The 19,358-nt window shown below is 45.5% G+C and overlaps 1 protein-coding gene across 5 annotated transcripts in view; it reads right to left on the reverse strand.

Annotated features, from left to right (window-relative positions):
• Nucleotides 1–19,120, reverse strand: part of MYLK3 (myosin light chain kinase 3) — a 44,841-nt gene extending 25,721 nt beyond the window's left edge. The window contains exons 1-4 of one of the 5 annotated variants that reach the window (XM_040497913.1): nucleotides 18,891–19,120; nucleotides 7,851–8,198; nucleotides 1,973–2,063; nucleotides 593–977 (exon numbers count right to left, since the gene is read on the reverse strand). In XM_040497913.1, the coding sequence (XP_040353847.1) occupies nucleotides 593–977; nucleotides 1,973–2,063; nucleotides 7,851–8,198; nucleotides 18,891–18,908 (842 nt within the window). In that variant the 5' untranslated portion in view covers nucleotides 18,909–19,120. Of the gene's footprint in view, nucleotides 1–592; nucleotides 978–1,972; nucleotides 2,064–7,850; nucleotides 8,520–14,213; nucleotides 14,333–18,890 lie in introns of those variants that run through there. The other 4 variants (XM_040497914.1, XM_040497916.1, XM_040497915.1 and 1 more) reach the window with 4 other exon arrangements.
• Between the last annotated feature and the right edge of the window lie 238 nt (nucleotides 19,121–19,358).

Raw genomic sequence — 19,358 nt, forward strand, 5'->3', positions numbered from 1 at the left:
AGGGAGGGAGGGAGGGAGGGAAGGAAGGAAGGAAGGAAGGAAGGAAGGAAGGAAGGAAGGAAGGAAGGAAGGAAGGAAGACCAAGAAAGCAAGAAAATACCTGAGCCTTACTCCAGACTGAATAAATCAGACTCTCTGGGCACTGGTATTTTAAGAATTCCTTTCAGGGAGCACCTGAGTGTCTCAGTCGGTTAAGCATCCGACTTTGGCTCAGGTCATGATCTCACGGTTCGTTGAGTTTAAGCACTGTGTCAGGCTCTGGGCTGACAGCTCGGAGCCTGGGGCCCACTTCGGATTCTGTGTCTCCCTCTGTCTGCCCCTCCACTGCTTGCACTCTATCTCTCGCATTGTCTCAAAAATAAACATTAAAAAAAAAATTCTTTCAGGTAATTGTAATGGGCACCAGGTGAGAAACAGTGCTCTAAATTCCCAAAAGCATTGCCTGCACCTTCTCCTGTCTTCCCCTCATGAAGCTAGCCAGCACTGTGCCGACAGTGACACTCAGCCTCAGCAGCTAGTCTCTTGGCCATGCTCCAGCTGAGGGGCTGCTGTTAACTCCCTCCCTTGCCCACCATGGAGGAACACCCCTTACCTCGGAGGTGTTTCTACACCACTGTAAGCTGCCTTGGCCTGGACTGGCAGCCCTGGAGTCAGCCTCATGCCTGCCTCTGTGGGCCGAGAGTCAGGCCTGCTGAATGATGATCCTCGTGCTGTACTGGGTAAAGTCTCCTGGCTGGTTGGGGCCTCCTTGACCCTGTTGGGTGCTGCAGACAATTCCAGGTCAGTCCCAGGGTTCTCAATGAATGCTCTAGGAACTTTGGCTTCCACCTCTGTGGGCAGCGGCAGGTGGCCAGGGGGCACTTCTGCCTGCCCTAGTGAAGCCTCTTCCTGGGTGAGAAGATCAGATCCTATCCCTGAAGCATTGATGGGAGTCAGCGTCTCCACTGTCCCCTCTGGCAAGTTTTCCTTCTGGCTCTCTACAGGAAAATAGGCAGCATAAAAATACATTCCTATATGGAGAACTCTGTGCTAAAGATATTGTAACGAATGTGCAAAGGCCGTTCTGTGCAGCATCTTTATAATAGGCAGACTAGAAATAACCCAAGTGACCACCAGTAGGAGGCTGGTTGACTAAACCATGGCCCATCACACAGGAGTACTGCACAGCCATGAAAATAGAAAGATGCAAATATCTCCTTATGTGACTATGAAGCGATCTCAGGATATACAGTGAAAAAAAAGTCAGGTGGAGAAAAGTATGTGCTTCTCTTTATCTAGGAAAGGAGGATATGTGAGTGTGTGTTCACAACCACTTAGAACATGGTAAAAATGTTCATGCTTAAACTTTCATGCCTAAAGAGGCAGAAAGAAGGATAAGACAAAAACTTTTTTAAATGCTTTCATATGCGAGGGAACACAATGCAGAGAACAAGGACAGAAGCTAGACTTCTCTTAATATACCTTGTTCTGTCTATTTGACTTTAGAACTATGTCAATATTACACAAAATTGTAAAAGAAAATGAAACTTTAATAAAAGTAATCCATAAAGATTTAAAGGAAAGTGAAATAGACCTGAGGTTGGTGGCATAGCTTACACAAGAAGAAGCTATTCCAAGTGACTTTAAAACAGTAACACAGGGCACCTGGGTGGCTCAGTGAGATAAATGTCTGACTCTTGAGTCTTGATTTTGGCTCAGGGCAGAATCACATAGTCATAAGATCGAGCCCCATTTTGGGTTCTGCAATGACAGTGCAGAAATATAAATAAACATTAAAAAATGTTTTTAAATAAATAAATAAATAAATAAAATAGGAATACATAGTGGGATATACATACAGGACAAAAGAAAAAAGAAAAAAAAAAGCAGCAGCTTCAACAGTTTTTCAGTGATCACATTGTCGCCATTGGTATTTTTATTTTGAAACTATTATGTGTGTGATGTGAAATAAAGCAAATAGGGTCCCACTCACCCTCCGGAGACCCCCTGATCTCGGCCTGCACGGCTCTGGTGCTCAGCACATGCTTTGGTTTTGCTCCTTTCTCTTCCACTCGATCTTTGTTCTAAAAGAAACACCATAAAAACCACCACGATCATCATCACCATCATTGTTCAGGCCACAGAAGGTGGAACACCTACCATATGCTAAAGGTAGAAGTACTTAGGTTATTTCACGTGGTCTCACAGCAATACTAGAGTGTAGATATCACTATTGTCATCATAGGGACAAAGACACTTACCCAAGGTCATCAAGTTCTTTGTAATATGTCTCATATTGTCAGTAAGGAGCAGACCTGACAGGGGCTTCTAAACAGACTGGACCCCAAACCACGTAGACCAGTAATGGAAAATAAATGTAATCATAAAGTGTTAATAATTCAGATCAATCAGTTATGGCTTTTGCTTGGATTCTAAAGTCAAATTAACCCATGCTTGTTTAAGGGGTGGGGATGGGTAGAGGGGAAAGAAGGGTAGGGAGAATGCCACAATCAATGAATAGTGTCTGCCAGGAAACTGGGTTGATGCATCCTATGGTCACCCCTTTACAGTACAGTAGTGTGGCAGGAAGCACAGCCTCTCAGACTCTTGACTCAGACCTGTTGGGTTTAAACCCCATCTTCACCACTCGGCAGAGATCCTTAACTGCTCTGTATCTCACTTTCCTCATCTTTGAAATGGGGAGAATAATATTATCTGACTCATAGAGTTAGTGAGAGGATTGGGGAGTTAATTTGTGAAAGGTCCTGACAAGTGTGTCCAGCACATGGTAAGTACTCAGTAGCTCTGGTGATTTTATCCTGCCTGAGACAGGGAGCTGTCTTCGATGAGCCAATTGATTGATCCATGGATGGATTGTGTAAGGACACTCAAAGTCTGACCTAGAGAAGCCCTCAGCAGCTCTCCCTTTAACTCTAAGTGGTCTGCATGAGGCCAGTGATCTTACTCCTGAAATAGTAGGAGTACTCAGTGTTTTTAAGTGCAAATATTTCTAGATGACCTAACCCCTTGCTGGGTGCCCCTGGTGTTTGTAGAGGTTTTGAGCCTTTGACTGGTTGCAGCCCCTAAAACTCCTCCTGGCCCTTATCACAGCAGCAGTTCTGGTCACAGCACAGCCCTGAGCCTGGGCTGAGACCCTGTGCCCCACTTACTGCTGAAGGCCCTTTCCCTTGACTTGGCCACAGACACCCCAACTGGGAGCCAAAAAGAGCTTGAGACACATTTTGTTTGGCATGCACAGCATTTTAATTTTTTTAATTTGTTATCAACACTTTAAATCTAGGAGACTTTTATATTAAAATTCTAAGTTCCATTTTGGGGCTTAGAATTGCTCTGTGTTTTGATTATGGTGGTGTTGATTTGGATGTACACACTTGTTGAACTATGTTGAACTATGTACATAGTTTGTATGTATGTGCCATTTATTGTATGTAAATTATATATTAATAAAACTGATTATAAACAAGTCTAGGTTCCCAAATTCTCCTAAAAAAAAAAAAAAACTGAAGATCTGGCAACTTTAGGGCCACATGGCAAAAATCAGCTGGAGCAGTTCCCTCTAACTGGGGCACCACAGTCCTCACCTCTCCAGAAAGGCTCCCTGGCACTAAGGATGAGGGTTGGTTCCACTGTTTTTCCTACACTGTACCCGCTTTGTTCAATCCTACTACGTGCTCATCCCTTTGGGATCCCAGCACACCAAGCTTTGTCTTCTTGAAGGTAACAACACATGGGAACACCCAGCCCCACCCCTGGCGTGTGCTAGGCACCTAATAAATAAATGTCAGCTGCTGTTATTATGATTAGCACCAGCACATCAATGTGACCAGGGCCCCCTACTCAGCAGAGACCTCTACGTTGGCCTCCTGCAGACTCTGTCCTTCCACCCCCGTAGCTGGGGGAACAGGAAGCATTATCACGGGATGCCTCCTGTTTCACCCCGGCGGAGAGGCACTCAAACAAACTCTCTTTGGCAGACCTTGATGGGCTCAGAGTGTCCTCTGCCTCTTTCCACTCTTGGTGTAGGCTGTACACACGCACCTAAACATGCAAACACACACACACACACACACACACAGCTGAGTCGTGTCTTCAGGACTCAACCTTTTGGTTCCAGTTCATCCAGAGGAAGGAGAAGAGACCCTAAACACCATTCTAGAGGACTGGTGTCTTCTGAACAGTTTGCCTATGATTTGGGCCCACCCCTGGCTGAGCCTGGCCCTGTCCTTCATGAAAGAGCACCTGACTTCTAGAAATACTCTAACTCATTTTTACAACCAAACTGAAGTACCACTGGGCACTTCAGAAAACCCAAGGAGGAACTTTGTGACGTCCTGGCACAATCTTCTTTTTTCTTTCTTTCTTTTTTTGGACATTTAAAAATGTTTTAATTCCAATATAGTTAACATACAGTTAACTACAGTGTTACATTAGTCTCAGGTGTACAATACAGTGATTCAACACTTCCATACAATCCCCAGTGCTCATGGCAAAGTGCGCTCCTTAATCCCCATCACCTATTTCTCCTGTCCCCCCTGCCACCTTCCCCTCTGGTAACCATCAGTTTGTTCTCTGTAATTAAGAGTCCACTTCTTGGTTTGTCTCTCTCTCTCTCTCTCTCTCTTTTTCTTCCTTTGCTCATTTGTTTCTTAAATTCCATAGTCCCGGCACAATTTTCAAATTTAGGAGCCAATGCTAGGATTTAATTCAATCCCATAAATCATTACTATGCCCCTACCCTCTTAAGGAAACATGAACAGGATCTCCAGAAAGTCTCTTTTCAACACCAACAATATGTTAAATAGCTAGGGGTCTGTCTCAGTTCATTACCCATTCTCTGACACCTCCTACGAGACCCACTCTGGCCACAGTACACAGAGGGAAGTAGAGGCCTCTTATCATGGATCAAATAGGAACTGACAGTCTGATTGGGGTGCTAGACCCAAACCTATAGATGGTTACTGATAGCTGTATTAAACACAAAGACCAGAAAAGAGATCAATCACATGCCAGGTGACCAGAACAGACAAGAAGAAATGTTGCAAGAACTCAGAAAAGAAAATGTTCTATGATTTCCCCTATTCAGAAATGCCTGCAACACATATAATATACAGCTAATTTCACTAATATATGAAGAGCTCTTACAAATCAATAAGTACAAAAAAATGAAATAGAAAAGTGGGAAAAGAACATGAGCAGTTCACAGAAAAATATAGCAAATACAAATTAAAACTACAATGATATATGCTATTCTATCTATTTCTGGCTACATTTGAAATTTTCCATAATGAAAAGTTTTAATTTTTTTATGAATTAAAGAAAAAGAATTAGCTTTGAGAGGCATATAACCGGTTGTCTTATTTAAATATTGATTCAAATAAACAAACTGTAAGGGGAAAAAAAGCATAAGACAATTAGGAAAATTTGAACACTGACTTTGGTAATATTAAATTACTATGTACTTTTTGGTCATGATAATGGTATCATGATTACGAGTATTTTGTTTGTTTTTTTTAAATATTTATTTATTTTGAGACAGAGCACACATGAGCAGGGGAGAGAGAGAGAGGGAGAAAGAGAATCCCAAACAGGCTCTGCACTGACAAATTGACACAGGGCTCAATCCCACAATTGTGAGATCATGACCTGAACTGAAACCAAGAGTCAGACGCTCAAATGATTGAGCCACCCAAGCGCCCCTTGTGATTACATTTTTTAAAAGAGCCCTTATCTTCTAGATATAACTGCTAGTTTTTTTGGATGAAATGATCCAATGTCTCAGATTTGCTTCAAAATAATCTAGAGAGAGGGAAGTAGGTGAGGATATATGCAACAACATCGGCCTCTCCTTGTGGGTTCACAGGGTGCATGATACTAATCTCTACTATAAGTGCATGATACTAATCTCTACTATAAGTGCTCTAAGTTTGCATTTCGCAAAATTTTTCAGAATGTTAAAAAACACACACACAATAAGATCTCAGTTTTCAATCCCCACACAGGCAAAGAATAAACAAATTGGATGGTATGCTTTGTCAGCCAAAGGGGAGGCCACAACCATTCCCATATGCTATTGACAGGAGACCAAATTGGAAAAACTCCTTTGAAGGCCAGTTTTGCTTTATATACACAAATGGCATTGCTACATCTAGGAGTGTATCGTAGACATAAGCTCACACTTCTATGGATATTTGCTGCATCGTTATGTATAATAGCTAAAAATAAGAAATAATATAAAAAAACAATGATGCAGGGCTAGATAACAAATTAAGACACACACCCCCAACTGGAGAACTTTGCAACTTGCAGAAAGAGGAAGATTTCTATGTATAAATATGAAACAGAGCACGTGGGTGGCTCAGTCGGTTAAGCATCTGACTTGATTTTGGTTCAGGTCATCATCTCACGGTTTGTGGGTCCAAGCCCCATGTCAGATTCTGTGCTGACAGTGCAGAACCTCTTGGGATTCTCTCTCCCTCTCTCTCTGCCCCTTCCCTGCTCTCTCTCTTTCTATCTCAAAATAAGTAAATAAATTTTGAAAAAAAATTTAAATATGAAACGATGCCTAAAATATATTAAGTTAAAAAAAATCAAGGCCAGAATAATGTGAATGATTTGAGTTAAAATAGAACAAAGAGGTGTGTTATAAACAGACTCCATCTGCGAGGTTTTGCAGGAAATTGGCACCTATCACTGCTCAAGGAGGAGTCTTGGGGACTGGGGATGGGGGAATGGAGTAGAAGGGACACGATGATGTTTTTTACCACATGAATATTTTCATCATGTGCATTTATTAGAGTCATTTTCTTCTTTAAAGCTGAGGTTGGTTATCAGTGAAAAAGGGGGAGGTCACCTCTCCCCTGCAGGCCAGACTCACAGGACAGCTGCAGGAAGCAAGGAGCTACTGGAGAGGGGCATCCTCTGGAAGAAGGTGAGGGGCAGGGAGAGGAAGGGGCCAGCAGGGTGAGCTCTGGCCTGGCTGCAGATGAGGAAGGAAGGCAAACCCTGCAGCCTTTCCCCTGAAAGCCTCACTGCTGACACAGAGTCCAGCACAGCCTCCTGCGGACCTCAGCTTATCTCTTGCCAGAGGCTGGTGGATAACAGCGGGGATCTGAGATGGTGGCTCCAGGCCGTCTGAGTGTTGCTAAGTGGCTGACTCTTAGCTGTTCCCAAACAGAATGTTGCTTCTATACACCTCACACATACACAAACACCCCACCCCAGCCAAACTTCCATTAGCCAGCAGGTTTGATTATGCAATCTTTGGGAACAGTCCTCCCAGAAATGCCATACTCCACCCCCAGGCTCCGGCTTCTTCATAGCCTGTGTCCCCTAGGGGTCATTGTCAACACTCATCTTCGAACAAGCAGCTGCACACTCTGCCCACTCTGGGACACAGCACAAGGTTGGGGACAGGAAGGTGAGGATTCTAAAAGGGGGTTCTAATAGGTAAGCTGGCTCCCACCTGTTTCCTACTCCAGGTGTGAAGGACAAAAGGGAGCAAAAAGAAGTTACTAGAATGTCCAATAAGCTTCACTGTCCTCCTCTCCCTAATGGCCCATTTCCCCCCACTAGGTGTTCTGACACTGGCCAAGGCCCCACAGACCTCACCGAGGCACTGCCTCTTCCTTTCCCTGGGAAGAGCAGCCAGTCAGTGACCTGTGTGAAAATCCACCTATGAGCTCTCAGGTTCACCCTCTTCTTTCTCCATCCACAGGTCATGCAGGTGGCACAGGAAGAGAAAAACATCTCCTGCTGCTCCTAAGACTAGCTGCCTGGCCAGTCCCCACCAGAGTCACTGGGGTCTCCCTTTCAGCCAGAAGGGTTACTGGGATAGGGAAGCAAGAACCAACCTCTGAAGAGCCATCAGCCAGGCTTCCTTTCCTCCAAGGGACACTCCCTTGCATGATGAAATCCATCACCTTCGAGTTCTGGAACACAGCCCCCACCAAAGCTATGGCCTTGTCCACGGCCACGACCATCCTGAATAGGGCTTCAAGCCTGGCACCATGCTGGGCAGCATCCTGCCGCACATTCCTCACCAGCTCCAGGACCTCTGGCCACCCAGCCTGTGCGTCAGCTGGAGGAGTATGGTCAGCCCCACCTGGGCCCAGGATGTGAGAGGCCTCCAGGCGGTGTAGGCCCTGCTCCAGGTGGCCCATGCCTTGGTACACACACTGCAATTTCTCCGTGACATCTTCCTGGAAATGCAAGAGTTTGTCAACCTTCTCGTTTAGCACATTAAGCTTTTTGTCCATGGTTGTTAAGCAGGCCTTGCCTGACACCAGCAGCCCCCAGGTCTCCACACCCTCCTTGGAGGCTTCAGACATCCTGAAGCAAGCTTGACAAGGACGAGGAATCAGAAAATCCACAGACTCCTAGTTTTCACTTGGGCAGTGATATCTGGAAGTTTCATTGTTCTTGGTAGCTAACAGCCTCGCCCCACAGCGCCTGGGTTGTTTAGGGAGCCCAGAGGACCAGACTCTCTCTGAGCCTTGCTTATCTCCCACTCTGCTGTGGCTATGAGTGATAGGCTGGGTTTGGCAAGGCCCTTCTCCTTGGGGCCCCTTTGACATCATGGCAGCATTTAACATTCCTCTCTGAGAGGGTGCTGATAGGCAAATATTTTAAGAATCTATCCAAGGCAGGCAGGAGTTTGGATAGTTGACTAAAGGTTAGAAGAAAGGGGGTCCTTTAGGTAATGAACCAGAAAGCTGGACTTTACAAGGGGTCCAGGGATCCCAGGGTAGACCTTTAGAGGCCCAAAGCACTGAGGAGCAGATGGTATCATACTTGCCACAAACACATTGAATTCATGATGGAAAGCAAAACCAAAAATAAATGTGAAGTCATTCTGATTTTTGCCATGATAAAAATTTTGATGCTTCCACAAATTAAAACCAATTTTTGGTGCTCCTACTTTGAAGATGCCCCAAATATGTGTTTAAGCTGCCTTTGGGGTGAATTGGCAGATCCTTCCCCACAATGGGCCCTCAGTCACTAGCCACTTGTACCTAAAAATAGAAGGGAAAATGGCCTAGGCTACTTGCTAAGTGCCATTCTTCAGGTCAAGTTCCTCACAGAGCCCTTTGGAAAACACCCACCAGTGGTGCCCCCCTCCCCCTGCTCCTCCAGCATTGACCATGTAGGCATCAGGCACCCACTCTCTATACCCTAGAACAAACATAGTAGCAGCCTAGAGAGCAAGTGGGCCTGTGTTTCCTGTAGTTTCCAAACATTTTAGCCTCAAAACCCTTGGTTTGAATACAGAAGTATCAATAAATAAAGCAAAGGAGACGCTCAGGCTGACACTGAGGTGGGGTGTTAGGAGCCACCAGAGAGTCCCTAAGCTGCCAGGGAACGATTGACTGACACCATTTTATTCCAGGCGCTCCTAGGGAGAAAGCAAAGGGTGAGAGAATTTGTCCAAGGTTGCCCCAACACGGGGTATCCTGAGGCTAGCTAAGCTGTAGCCAATGCTGGCCCCAGGGAGGGCCTTTGTAGTGTCCTGCTACACTTCCTCCTCTGGAATAAAAGCAATCATGAGGATAAACTTTGACCTGGAAACCTGACATCTAAAAGCACGTTTAGATCATTTTGCTATTTTAAGCTACGGGTGAGCTTGCTACACAAGTACAGCTTGACCACAAACCCCCTCACTACCGGACCCTCCATCGGGATAGCTGCTCTAAGCAGCCAGTATAGAAATTCAGACCCATTTCTGGAGAGCACAGGCCTGGGTGTCATTGGTAGAAATATCAGGAACATGCTCATAAAAATGCTAGTCTGTTATAGCACTGTGATTTAAAGCAAACATACAAACTCTTCTTGGGAAAAGAAGTTTGGGGAATGTTGTGCCCCAGCTCCTCTTGGGGATTCAAGATGTGCCTCAGCAGGATCTCATCTGCTACAGAAAGAAACCAGCACCTGACCAGGGAATCACCCCTTCCTCTACACTTACCACCTCATACTTCTCTGTGGAGCTAGGGGTCCCTGGATCACACTTAGGGAAGCGGCTACCCAGAGAAATCTCTGCATCTAACACCAGCCCAACACCTGTCTGACAGCAGGTATGGATAATCTCTGTGGGATGCAGTCCCCACCAGTCTAAAGAGACAAACCCAGCTTCTAGGAGGGGTTGACCGAGCCGAATTTACAAAAGCTGGAGGAGCATGCTTTTCAGGCATTCCTCATCCAAAGACAATCTTGTAAGTAAGTACTACGAAGCATTGTGATTTATAAGGCTAGAAGGTTTATTAACTCCAGGAGGGAGTTTCCACCAATGTGCACCACAGGCCACTGCTGCGGGGATCTTTGGAGCAGCCTACATCCTTGGCTTAATAAAACCTGGAAACATTGCTAAGCGAAATTAGTCAGAGAAAGACAAATATCGTATGACTTCACTCATATGAGGAATTTAAGATACAAAGCAGATGAACATAAGGGAAGGGAAGCAAAAATAACATAAAAACTGGGAGGAGGACAAAACATAAGAGACTCTTAAATATAAAGAACAAACAGAGGGTTGCTGGAAGGGTTGCAGGAGGGGGGATGGGCTAAAAGGGTAAGGGGCATTAAGGAATCTACTCTTGAAATCATTGCCGCACTATATGCTAACTAATTTGGATATAAATTTTAAAATTAAAAATTAAAAAAAAAAAAACCTGGAAACCTATCTTGAAAGTCCATTTGAACCCAAAGGAAAACAAAATGTCCCAGACAGATGTCTATATCAAAAGCTAACTATTTAAATTACAAAAGGATTTACCCCTAGGTCTCCCTTAAGCAGCAAGTAATTGCAAGGCAGCTGGTTCACTAGAAATGTGGCTGCTGCATCCTCTACTGTTTCAGAACCAGCTCGTTGTTCCCTGGGGTCAGAACAGTCCTTGGACTTGCCTTAATCCTCAGGTGCACCAACATGCCTGGCAGGTTGTGGGTATTCAACACAAACGTATGGAAGAAATGAATTAAGGGGGCTCCAGCTGTGCAGGAGGCTGGGCTGAGCATCAGGAGACTTATGGAAGGAGCAGCAGCTGGGGTTTTCCACAACAAACAAGTACAGGGTAAGATGCCTTGACAATTCCCAGCAGTAAGCTCTGGGGCCTCATGGGAAAAAACTTGGAATATGCCGACAGGTGAATTCCTTGAGGGTTCTTTGATGAAAAAGAGCAGCCAGGAGGACTAGTTTGAATACCTGTCATTTCTCTGCCTTGAGGAGAAATGAGATCTGTGAGGGCTGACGCACAGCTTCTCTCCAACTCTCCCTGATGTACAGGGCACAGCAAGAGCCTTGGGCAATTCTTTATGGGTAATGGCACCCACCCAGGGGAGAAGGGGGCCATTCCATCCCTCAAGTCAAATCAACACAGACCAGAGAAGAGACAGCCATGCTGATTGGGTACAGAGTAGTAAATCCAGTGACACTTCATCTTTCCTGGGTAAGGACAGGACAGCTGATCCACTCCCAGAAAAACATAGACTGACCTCTGTTTGTCATAGGCTGGGGTCAACGTGCACTGAACCCAAGACTCTTCCCTGGCCTTTCTGGTGACAGCCAGCTTTCCCTGTACAACCCCTGTGGACCCTGAGACCCCAAGTAGAATAAGAAGGGAGGAGAAATGCAAGGCTAAGGAGTCCATTCCAAAGTAGTGGCTCTCCTCCTTCCCCACTTCTGCATAGAACAGGCATGGCCAGGAGAGCCCCCACCCTCCATGGAGATCAGAGGTCTGTTTCTGGAGAAACTCAATAGTCCATAATACAATAGCTCTATGTACTGGCACTGGAGGTTCCTGGGAGCTTCTCATCTGGTCATCCTCAACAAAGCCAGCCAGTCCACAAGCCTCAACCACTCAGCCAGTTTTTTGTGCCTTACTCTGAAATATGCACAGATAAAAAAAAAAAATATCACCAGGTATTCAAAGAAAGCCCCAAGGTGAAAAGGGGAGCACCCCAAAACAGAAATGTAATCATGGAGGAAACAGAGAAAACAAGAAACAGAAGAAAGTTTCAAAAAGGCTCTCATTAGTTGCCACAGAAAAGTATGAAACGCAATTCCATCCATTAAAAAAGAAGACGGTGTTATGGGGAAAGAACAGGCATAGAATAGAAGAGCAGTCTTGGAAATTAAAAATACAAATGTTAAAATTTTATTTTTTTTAAGTTGATTTATTTATTTTGAGAGGCTGGGGAGGGACAGAAAGAGACAGAGAATTCCAAGGAGGCTCCACACTGTCAGGGTGGAGCCCAACTGGGGGCTCGAACCCACGAATCATCAGATCATGACCTGAGCCAAAATCAAGAGTCAGATGCTTAACTAAATGAGCCATCCAGGCACCCCATGAATGTTAGCATTTAAAATCCAGTATGGAGATGAAAAAAATGAAGTTAAGATAATATCCCAGAAAGGAGAATTAAAAGATGAAGAGCCCTATGTAGAGAGAGAAAAGATAAGAGTAGATAATGGATTCAGCCCCATATCTAGTTAACTGGAATTTCAGGAGAAATGAAAGAGGGTAGGAATTTATCAAAGAAATACTACAGTCATCATGCAATTTTTGAACACAGAGATGAAGAGATTATAAAAGCTCCCCAAAATGTGAAAGAAAAAAATCATGTGCCAAAGAACCAGAATCAGGATGACATCAGACTTCTCGTTCTAAAACAACTGGACACTGGAACAGACTGAATGTAGTATATTCTAGATTAGAAATTTGAAGACACTGCACATCGTCAAAGGACAGAAGGAAGCATTTTTAAGACTTGCAGAGATGTGGGGCACCTAGGTGGCTCAGTCAGTTAAGCCTCTGACTGTTGATTTCAGTCATGATCTCACCTTTGTGAGACTGAGCCTCCTCTTTGGCTCCTCACTGAGTGCAGAGCCTGCTTGGGATTCATTCTCTCTCCCTCTGCCCCTCCCCTTCCCATGCACGTGCGCGCGCGCGCGCTCTCTCTCTCTCTCTCTCTCAAGATAAATAAATAAACATTAAAAGGAAAAAAAAAAGACTTTCAGAGATGTAAACAATTTAAGCACCTTTTGAAAGAAGGACATTAAAGTACATGATTGATTTTTTTAGTGAATACTATTTGCATAATATTGTTCACACTATTATGCTGTAATGAAGTCAACACTTTGCAAAGTTAAAACAGTGATGTTGTAAGGATGGGGGAGGGGAAGTGGGAAAGTGACAAAGCTGAATCATTTCTCTTAATAGGAAACGCACAGACAATGCACAAAATTGACAAGGAGGAAAGTGGAGGCAAATACCAGGAGAAACCACTGAAAGACTCCCCTGTGTTTGCTGCTGGGAAGCAGGAAGGGAAGTAGGTTTTGCAGAGCTCAGGGTACAACATGTACAACGTGTCCTATACTTTGCAGATGTGTATGGTCATAACAAGCGTTGCAGCACACCGCAGTGAGGGCTCTAGCGAGGGTCTTGTAACGAAATCAAATATGACAGCTTTCTCAGAGATGGAGGCCACGTAGCTTGAGAAAAGGTATGCTGTTCTACTTCACAGAAAAGTGCCCCCTGGCCAGCTGCATAGCTGAAATTTAACCTCTCTGAATGCAGCTTTCCTCACCTGTAAGGGGGTGCAGGACAGTGCAGTAAGCACAGGGCTGTTTGAGTATTCATGTAAGTGAAACATTTTGCACCATACCTGGCACGCGGTAAGTCCATGAAAACTTTGGAGATTACAACTCACACCCCCCACCCATCCCTGCTCCAGATGGTCAGCCAACAGGACAGCAGTGTGTCCAGCCACCTCATTGTGGGGTGGTAGGAGGGAAAGGAGTTATCTCCCCAGTCCTAAATCAGCTCCCACAGGTACCAGCCCACCCAGGCCATCTCCCTTGTATGCACAATTAGCTGATGTGCACTCAAAAAGTGCAAACCTGTCCTCCATTAAGCAGAGCTTATTCAGGAAAGGAAATCGGATATGAAACAGAACCCCAGAAAGTCTCACAGGTTCAACTCGGACAATTTAGGGGTTAGCAGCCACCAGGCCTTGTCTGCCCGCTACACCCTTAGTTGAGGAGGCCCAAGCTGACCATCCCTGGGCCGTATCCATCAACCAGAGCTTCCTGCTGACCGTGCTTCTTGGTCCAAGAGGACCTACGTCTGGGGGATAATTGTCACCAAGGCTTCCTTAGTCGCATGACCCTAACAATTGTCCCTCAGACTCCTACTTCAAAGCAGACCGGCCTGGAGCGCCCTTACCGCAAATATCTGGATGTAATCTGACGCCCGCTGCTGGCCTCTGGCGCTGGAGCCGTGAAGTGCCTGAGTGGGGCACAGAGTCCCCTTCCTGCGGCTGCACCCGTTGTGCCAACTCAGTGTTTACTCTGCCTGGAGATGCCCAACCGCCCCGGGAGTGCTGGGAATGAGGTGGGCTGGCCAGCCAGGATGATTTCTCTAGAACTCAGGCAGCAGTGATAAGCCTGGCATTTCCGCTTATCTCTGACCCTGCCCCAGGCCCCAGAGGCATCCAGAGGCTTCGCTCTGTTATCTGGTTTGCTGGGTGGTATCTGCTTCCTGGGGGGCCTACTTCCTGCATCACTTAATGAAGTGTCCAGCTGTGAAACAAACACCGTGTGGTCTGAGGAGGGAGGAAAGAAGGGAGGGAGCCTAGGGCAGAACTGACCTGATTTCAAAACCCAGGATCCTGGTGCAAGGGGCCCAGGAGAGGAGCTGGGAATCACTCCCTGATTCAGGCAGCTCTGCAGGACAGAAGAAAGGCCCAATTAGCCAGAGTAGGGGACCCTTCTTTTCTTCGCAGGGGCTGCTTACACCCTGGCTGGGAGTCTGGTTAGTTATCTCCAGGCTGAGAGGGTCTACCTGTTCCCTCTTTGAGTAAAACTATTCAGGAAGCAACAAAGACATACAGAGCCCCAGAGACTGGAGCTGCAGTGAGGGAGAAGGCATGACCTACTCCTGCTGCATGAGGTCAGTGTTCTCATTTTGTAGATGGAGAATCTGAAGCCATGAGAGGGGAAGGGACTTTCTGAAGGTCATATAGTAAGTTAATGGCAAAAACAAGACCAGATAGCAAAACTGTTGCCCTCAGAGTAGCCATGGAACTCTGGCCCCACGATGTGGGTGTAAGAGGGATATATACGTTCATGTGCGTGCACGTGTGTGTGTGTGTGTGTGTGTGTGTGTGTGTGTGTAGACAAGATTAGGCTCTGCCCCACAGGCTTGGCTCTGACAGTTGTCTGGGTAGATGAGGAGGGGGCAAAGGGTCTGGGACCCCCAGATACAATATTGGTTGCTTATTTTTTCATAGAAAAATGTCTACAATGGTCTTAGAAAGATAGTAAAGCTACCCAGAAAGATAGTAAAACAACAGCCACAGTCCTGCCAAGATGAATCTAGGAACTAGGCTTGGGAATAAAATCAAAGTCAAGCTGGACTCTCTGAAGAAGCAGAGAGGGAAATGACAGCTACATGGAAACCTGGCCTGAGCTTGGGAAGTCCCCTGCCAGCTCTCAGGTGGCTAGTGGATTTGCCCCCAGGATGTCACTCTCTTCCATGGTCAGCATTCCAACCCCTGCGGGAAGCTTTTGTATTTAGTCAATTCTTTTCCCCCATGCCTAGTGAAAATTGTTCCCGGACTAATCAGATGGAACCAGTCTGAAAATACTAGAGAAGAACAAAAAAGCACTCACAGAAGCCAAATCCAGACCAACAGCCTTCATTCCTTCATTCCTTCATTCCTTCAACACTTACCAAGCAACACCTGTTAGGGAGTAATGAAAGCACTAATATTTTCTGAGCACATCTATGTGTCCAGCACTGTGCTACAACTTTGCATAAATTACCTTTTGCACCTCAATAATTATAAAAGGAAGGGACTATTATCCCCACTTCACAGACAAGTAAACTGAGGCTTGGAGTAATAAAGCCACTTTCCAAAGTCAGAGTAAGACCCTATAATATAAATGCCAGCAGCCAGACTCCGAGTCAGCTTACAACTGAAAGGAATCTAACTAAAACATCTTCTATCTAGAACCCGACTTTGTCTCTGGGGAGCTGCATTTGCCAACTGCCAGTTCAAAAACACAATTATATGTGCAAGTTAGAATCAGGCCAACCCGTTTCATACCAACACATTGCATTGCTGGCCCTTCTACCAGCTCACACAGGGAAGATATCTCCCCTTGCAAAATACTTTGACATGTGCTCACATTTAAATTTTTTTGAGGTGGATGGATTACGTTCCCCATTTTCCCCAGTCAGAGACTGGGGCTCACAGTGAGAGTTTATGCAATGCTGGGACTTGGACCTGGCTCTATAGCTCTAGGGCCTGTGTTTGCAGCAGTGGGCAGAGTTTCTAAACCTCTCTCCCTCCCCCACCTCATCACTTTGGGACCCTGACTCAACTGGCCTGACTGAAAAGAGTCAGAGAAGGGGGTGTAGGCTTTTGATATGAGCTCACTTTTCTGAGCCTTATCAAAGTTAGACCTGTGGTAAGCAATCAGTGGCAATATCTTATTTAAACCCCTTGATTGTGCTAACCCTTGTGAGCTCAGAACTCTCTATGTGCCATGGGAAACTCAGAAAGTCTGGGCAGGAGCAAAGTTAACTCCTTGGAACAACAGAGAAAATGAGGTAGTCACTAACTCCTAGACTCAAAGGCTGTGGGTGCAAGGGAGCAAAATTGTAAGATATATCAGAGTTTCCAGCCCTACCATATCTGATAAAAAGAATTCCTTCTTCATCTGCTTAGATTCTCTCTTCTCAGTCTATCCCTACCCTCTGAAGAGAGCCTGGTTTCAGGATTTTTTGTGTCAAATCCAAAGAAAGGATGGTAAGATGGGGCCTGAGGACTGGAAGAGAGGATTTGGCTGAGCTAGGGAGCAAAGTGCCAAGAGTACGGAAGGAAAGAAGAGGAGAGACAGATAGTGAGTAGGGACTGGAGTTGCAGAGCAGCAGACCTGGGGCAGTCCCACAATGTGAGAGAATAGGAGAGAAAAGAAAGGAGCATTTGGGGAATCTTGTGCTGCAGGACAGAAATGCTCAGCAGGGATCACAAGTAGGAACAGCATATTAGCTGGGCTCCCATGGCCCAAGTCTCTGCAGAAACTCAGTCATATGGTGTTAACTAATTCAGGTGTAAGAGGGATGCAAAGAACTTAGAAAAAAAATTGGCAAAGAGGGAAGATTTCTTGGAGGAAATGGGACTTGAGTTGAGCCTTGGAAGATGGGTGAGATCTGGGGAGGCCAAAGAAAGGGCAGTTTTTGTAAGGACACAGTGTGAACAGATCTCCAGCTGGAGCCTGGCAGGTGGGAGAGACAGTGCACAGGCTGGTCTCAGGCCAAGAGGTGTGGATGGAAAGTCAGATGATTCAGCAGGCAGGATCTGAAAGAGAGTGGACCCAGAAAATCGGGCAGCAACATTTAGACCCAAAGCAGCAAGATATAGGGACAACAATCCTATGGAATGTTTTTAGGTAGGAAATAACATGATAAAATTAGTGTTTAAGAATGTATGGAATAATTACCTAGGGGTGGGGGGCACTGACTCAGAGGAGACACAGAGCCACTTTGGAGATGCTGGAGATGTTTTATATCCTGAGTGGTGGTCACATCGGTGTACGCACGTGTGCATACAGGTCTGCTGTGTTCAATAGGCTCTAAGATTTGTACATTGTACTGCAGGTAAGGTATGCCTTAATCAAGTACCGCTAGCACGAAGGGGGGGGCGGAGGGGACTAAAGCACCTGATAACAGGGTGCAAATGGATCAGGAGGCAGGATCATCATCTACACAGAAGCTAAAATCAGCAAGTGTTTACCAGTTCTGGGGTGTAGCTGTTGCCAAAACACAGGAGTGCTAAGGAAGTGGAGTGACATCTGAGAGAACAAGTCTTTGAAAACCAGTGCTGACTGAAGTTCTAAGGTCCCCATCCACCCCCCCAACCCCCAGCACCACCACACATCCCCCCACCCCCCAGCCTCCAGCATACAATAGAAGCAGGACCCCTCCCCTTGGCGGAGACTCTGAGGATCTATGATGTTCTCCTCAGACTCAATAGGTGAAAACCTCACCCCAAAAGCAGGTTGGACAACAGCAGGTCATACATTAGGTCACATGTTTGTCTGAAATATGCATATATACCAATATGGTTAATTGTAGATGATCTTTATTTTCCATATTGCTTTGATATAATTATTCTAAATCTTTTAATGTGTATTATTTGTGTTATTAAACAAGTTTGTTTTTCTATAATAATCAACATTTACCTGGACCCACAGGAATTACTAGAGAGACAATATGCAGCAGAGAGAGGTTTAATTAACCAAGAACAGAGTAATAGACTCCCTTGAGTCTCTAGCTGACAGAAAACAACATTTAATAACCTTACGGGGAGGTCTGAGATCAATTGCTTGGCCTTAAATGAACAGAACGTAGGGAGGTAAAACAGACTCAGAAGGACTCCTCAGATGTAGCAAACCCTAGGGGGGAAGATCAACAAATCCTCTTTGCGCTTTGTTTTTTATACAGATTTTTGGACCCTTCCAACTTGGAACCAAATGTCCTAGACACCACGTGCAACTCAAACTACACAGTAAAATTAACTTGAAAATTTTTTAGAGAGAAGTTGGCAAATGTTTGGGAACAATCCCCAACTACAGCATTCTCAGATGATAGAAGGACCTATCAGCACTAATCACAGCAGTAAGTTTGAAAAAGGTTCTGAAGTCTGAATTATACATGCAGTTCCCCCAAATATGCACAAAGCCAAAGACAAATCCATGCACCTAAAACTGTTAGCTTTTATTGTTGCTTGTTTGTTTTTGATCAGATTCTACAAGTGTTTTCTGGAGGGTCTACATCCCCCTAATGCACCTGCTAAAAGCACAAACACACAGTAAGTTTATCATCTGCACTTACATACCACCTTCCATCCATGGAGCCCCAGTGGTCTGTCAGAAATATTGTTTTCGTGAGTCCCCAGTGAGATGTGTAAATATTGTTGCCTCCATCTTATACCCAGATAAACTTAAATATGTGGGCAGTTAAGTGGCTTGTCAACGGTTATAACCCAAGACAAAATCCTTGCAAGCCGCCCTCTGGTCTCCCTTCCTCCCTTCCTCTGCTGACCGTCCCTTTGAGCTTTCTTGTTGGCCCTGGCTTAAATCATGCATGCAGACCATTGTTTCCCTGGTGATGGAGGTGGCATTCTATTTCATGCCCTGAATCTGGCACAGGGCCCCGGCTTCAACGCATTTAGCCACAAGTGCATCAGCCGTGCGTGAGTGGAGACAGCTTGGCTCCTTGGAAACCTAAGTGGCGTGTGTCAGCTGGCTGCAGCCCACTGAGAGCCACTCCAGGCCATGCTGCTAACTCCTCCATCACTAG

The sequence above is a fragment of the Herpailurus yagouaroundi genome, unplaced genomic scaffold, assembly GCF_014898765.1.
Source record: "Herpailurus yagouaroundi ecotype Mexico unplaced genomic scaffold, PumYag 190, whole genome shotgun sequence".
Lineage (NCBI taxonomy): Eukaryota > Metazoa > Chordata > Mammalia > Carnivora > Felidae > Herpailurus > Herpailurus yagouaroundi.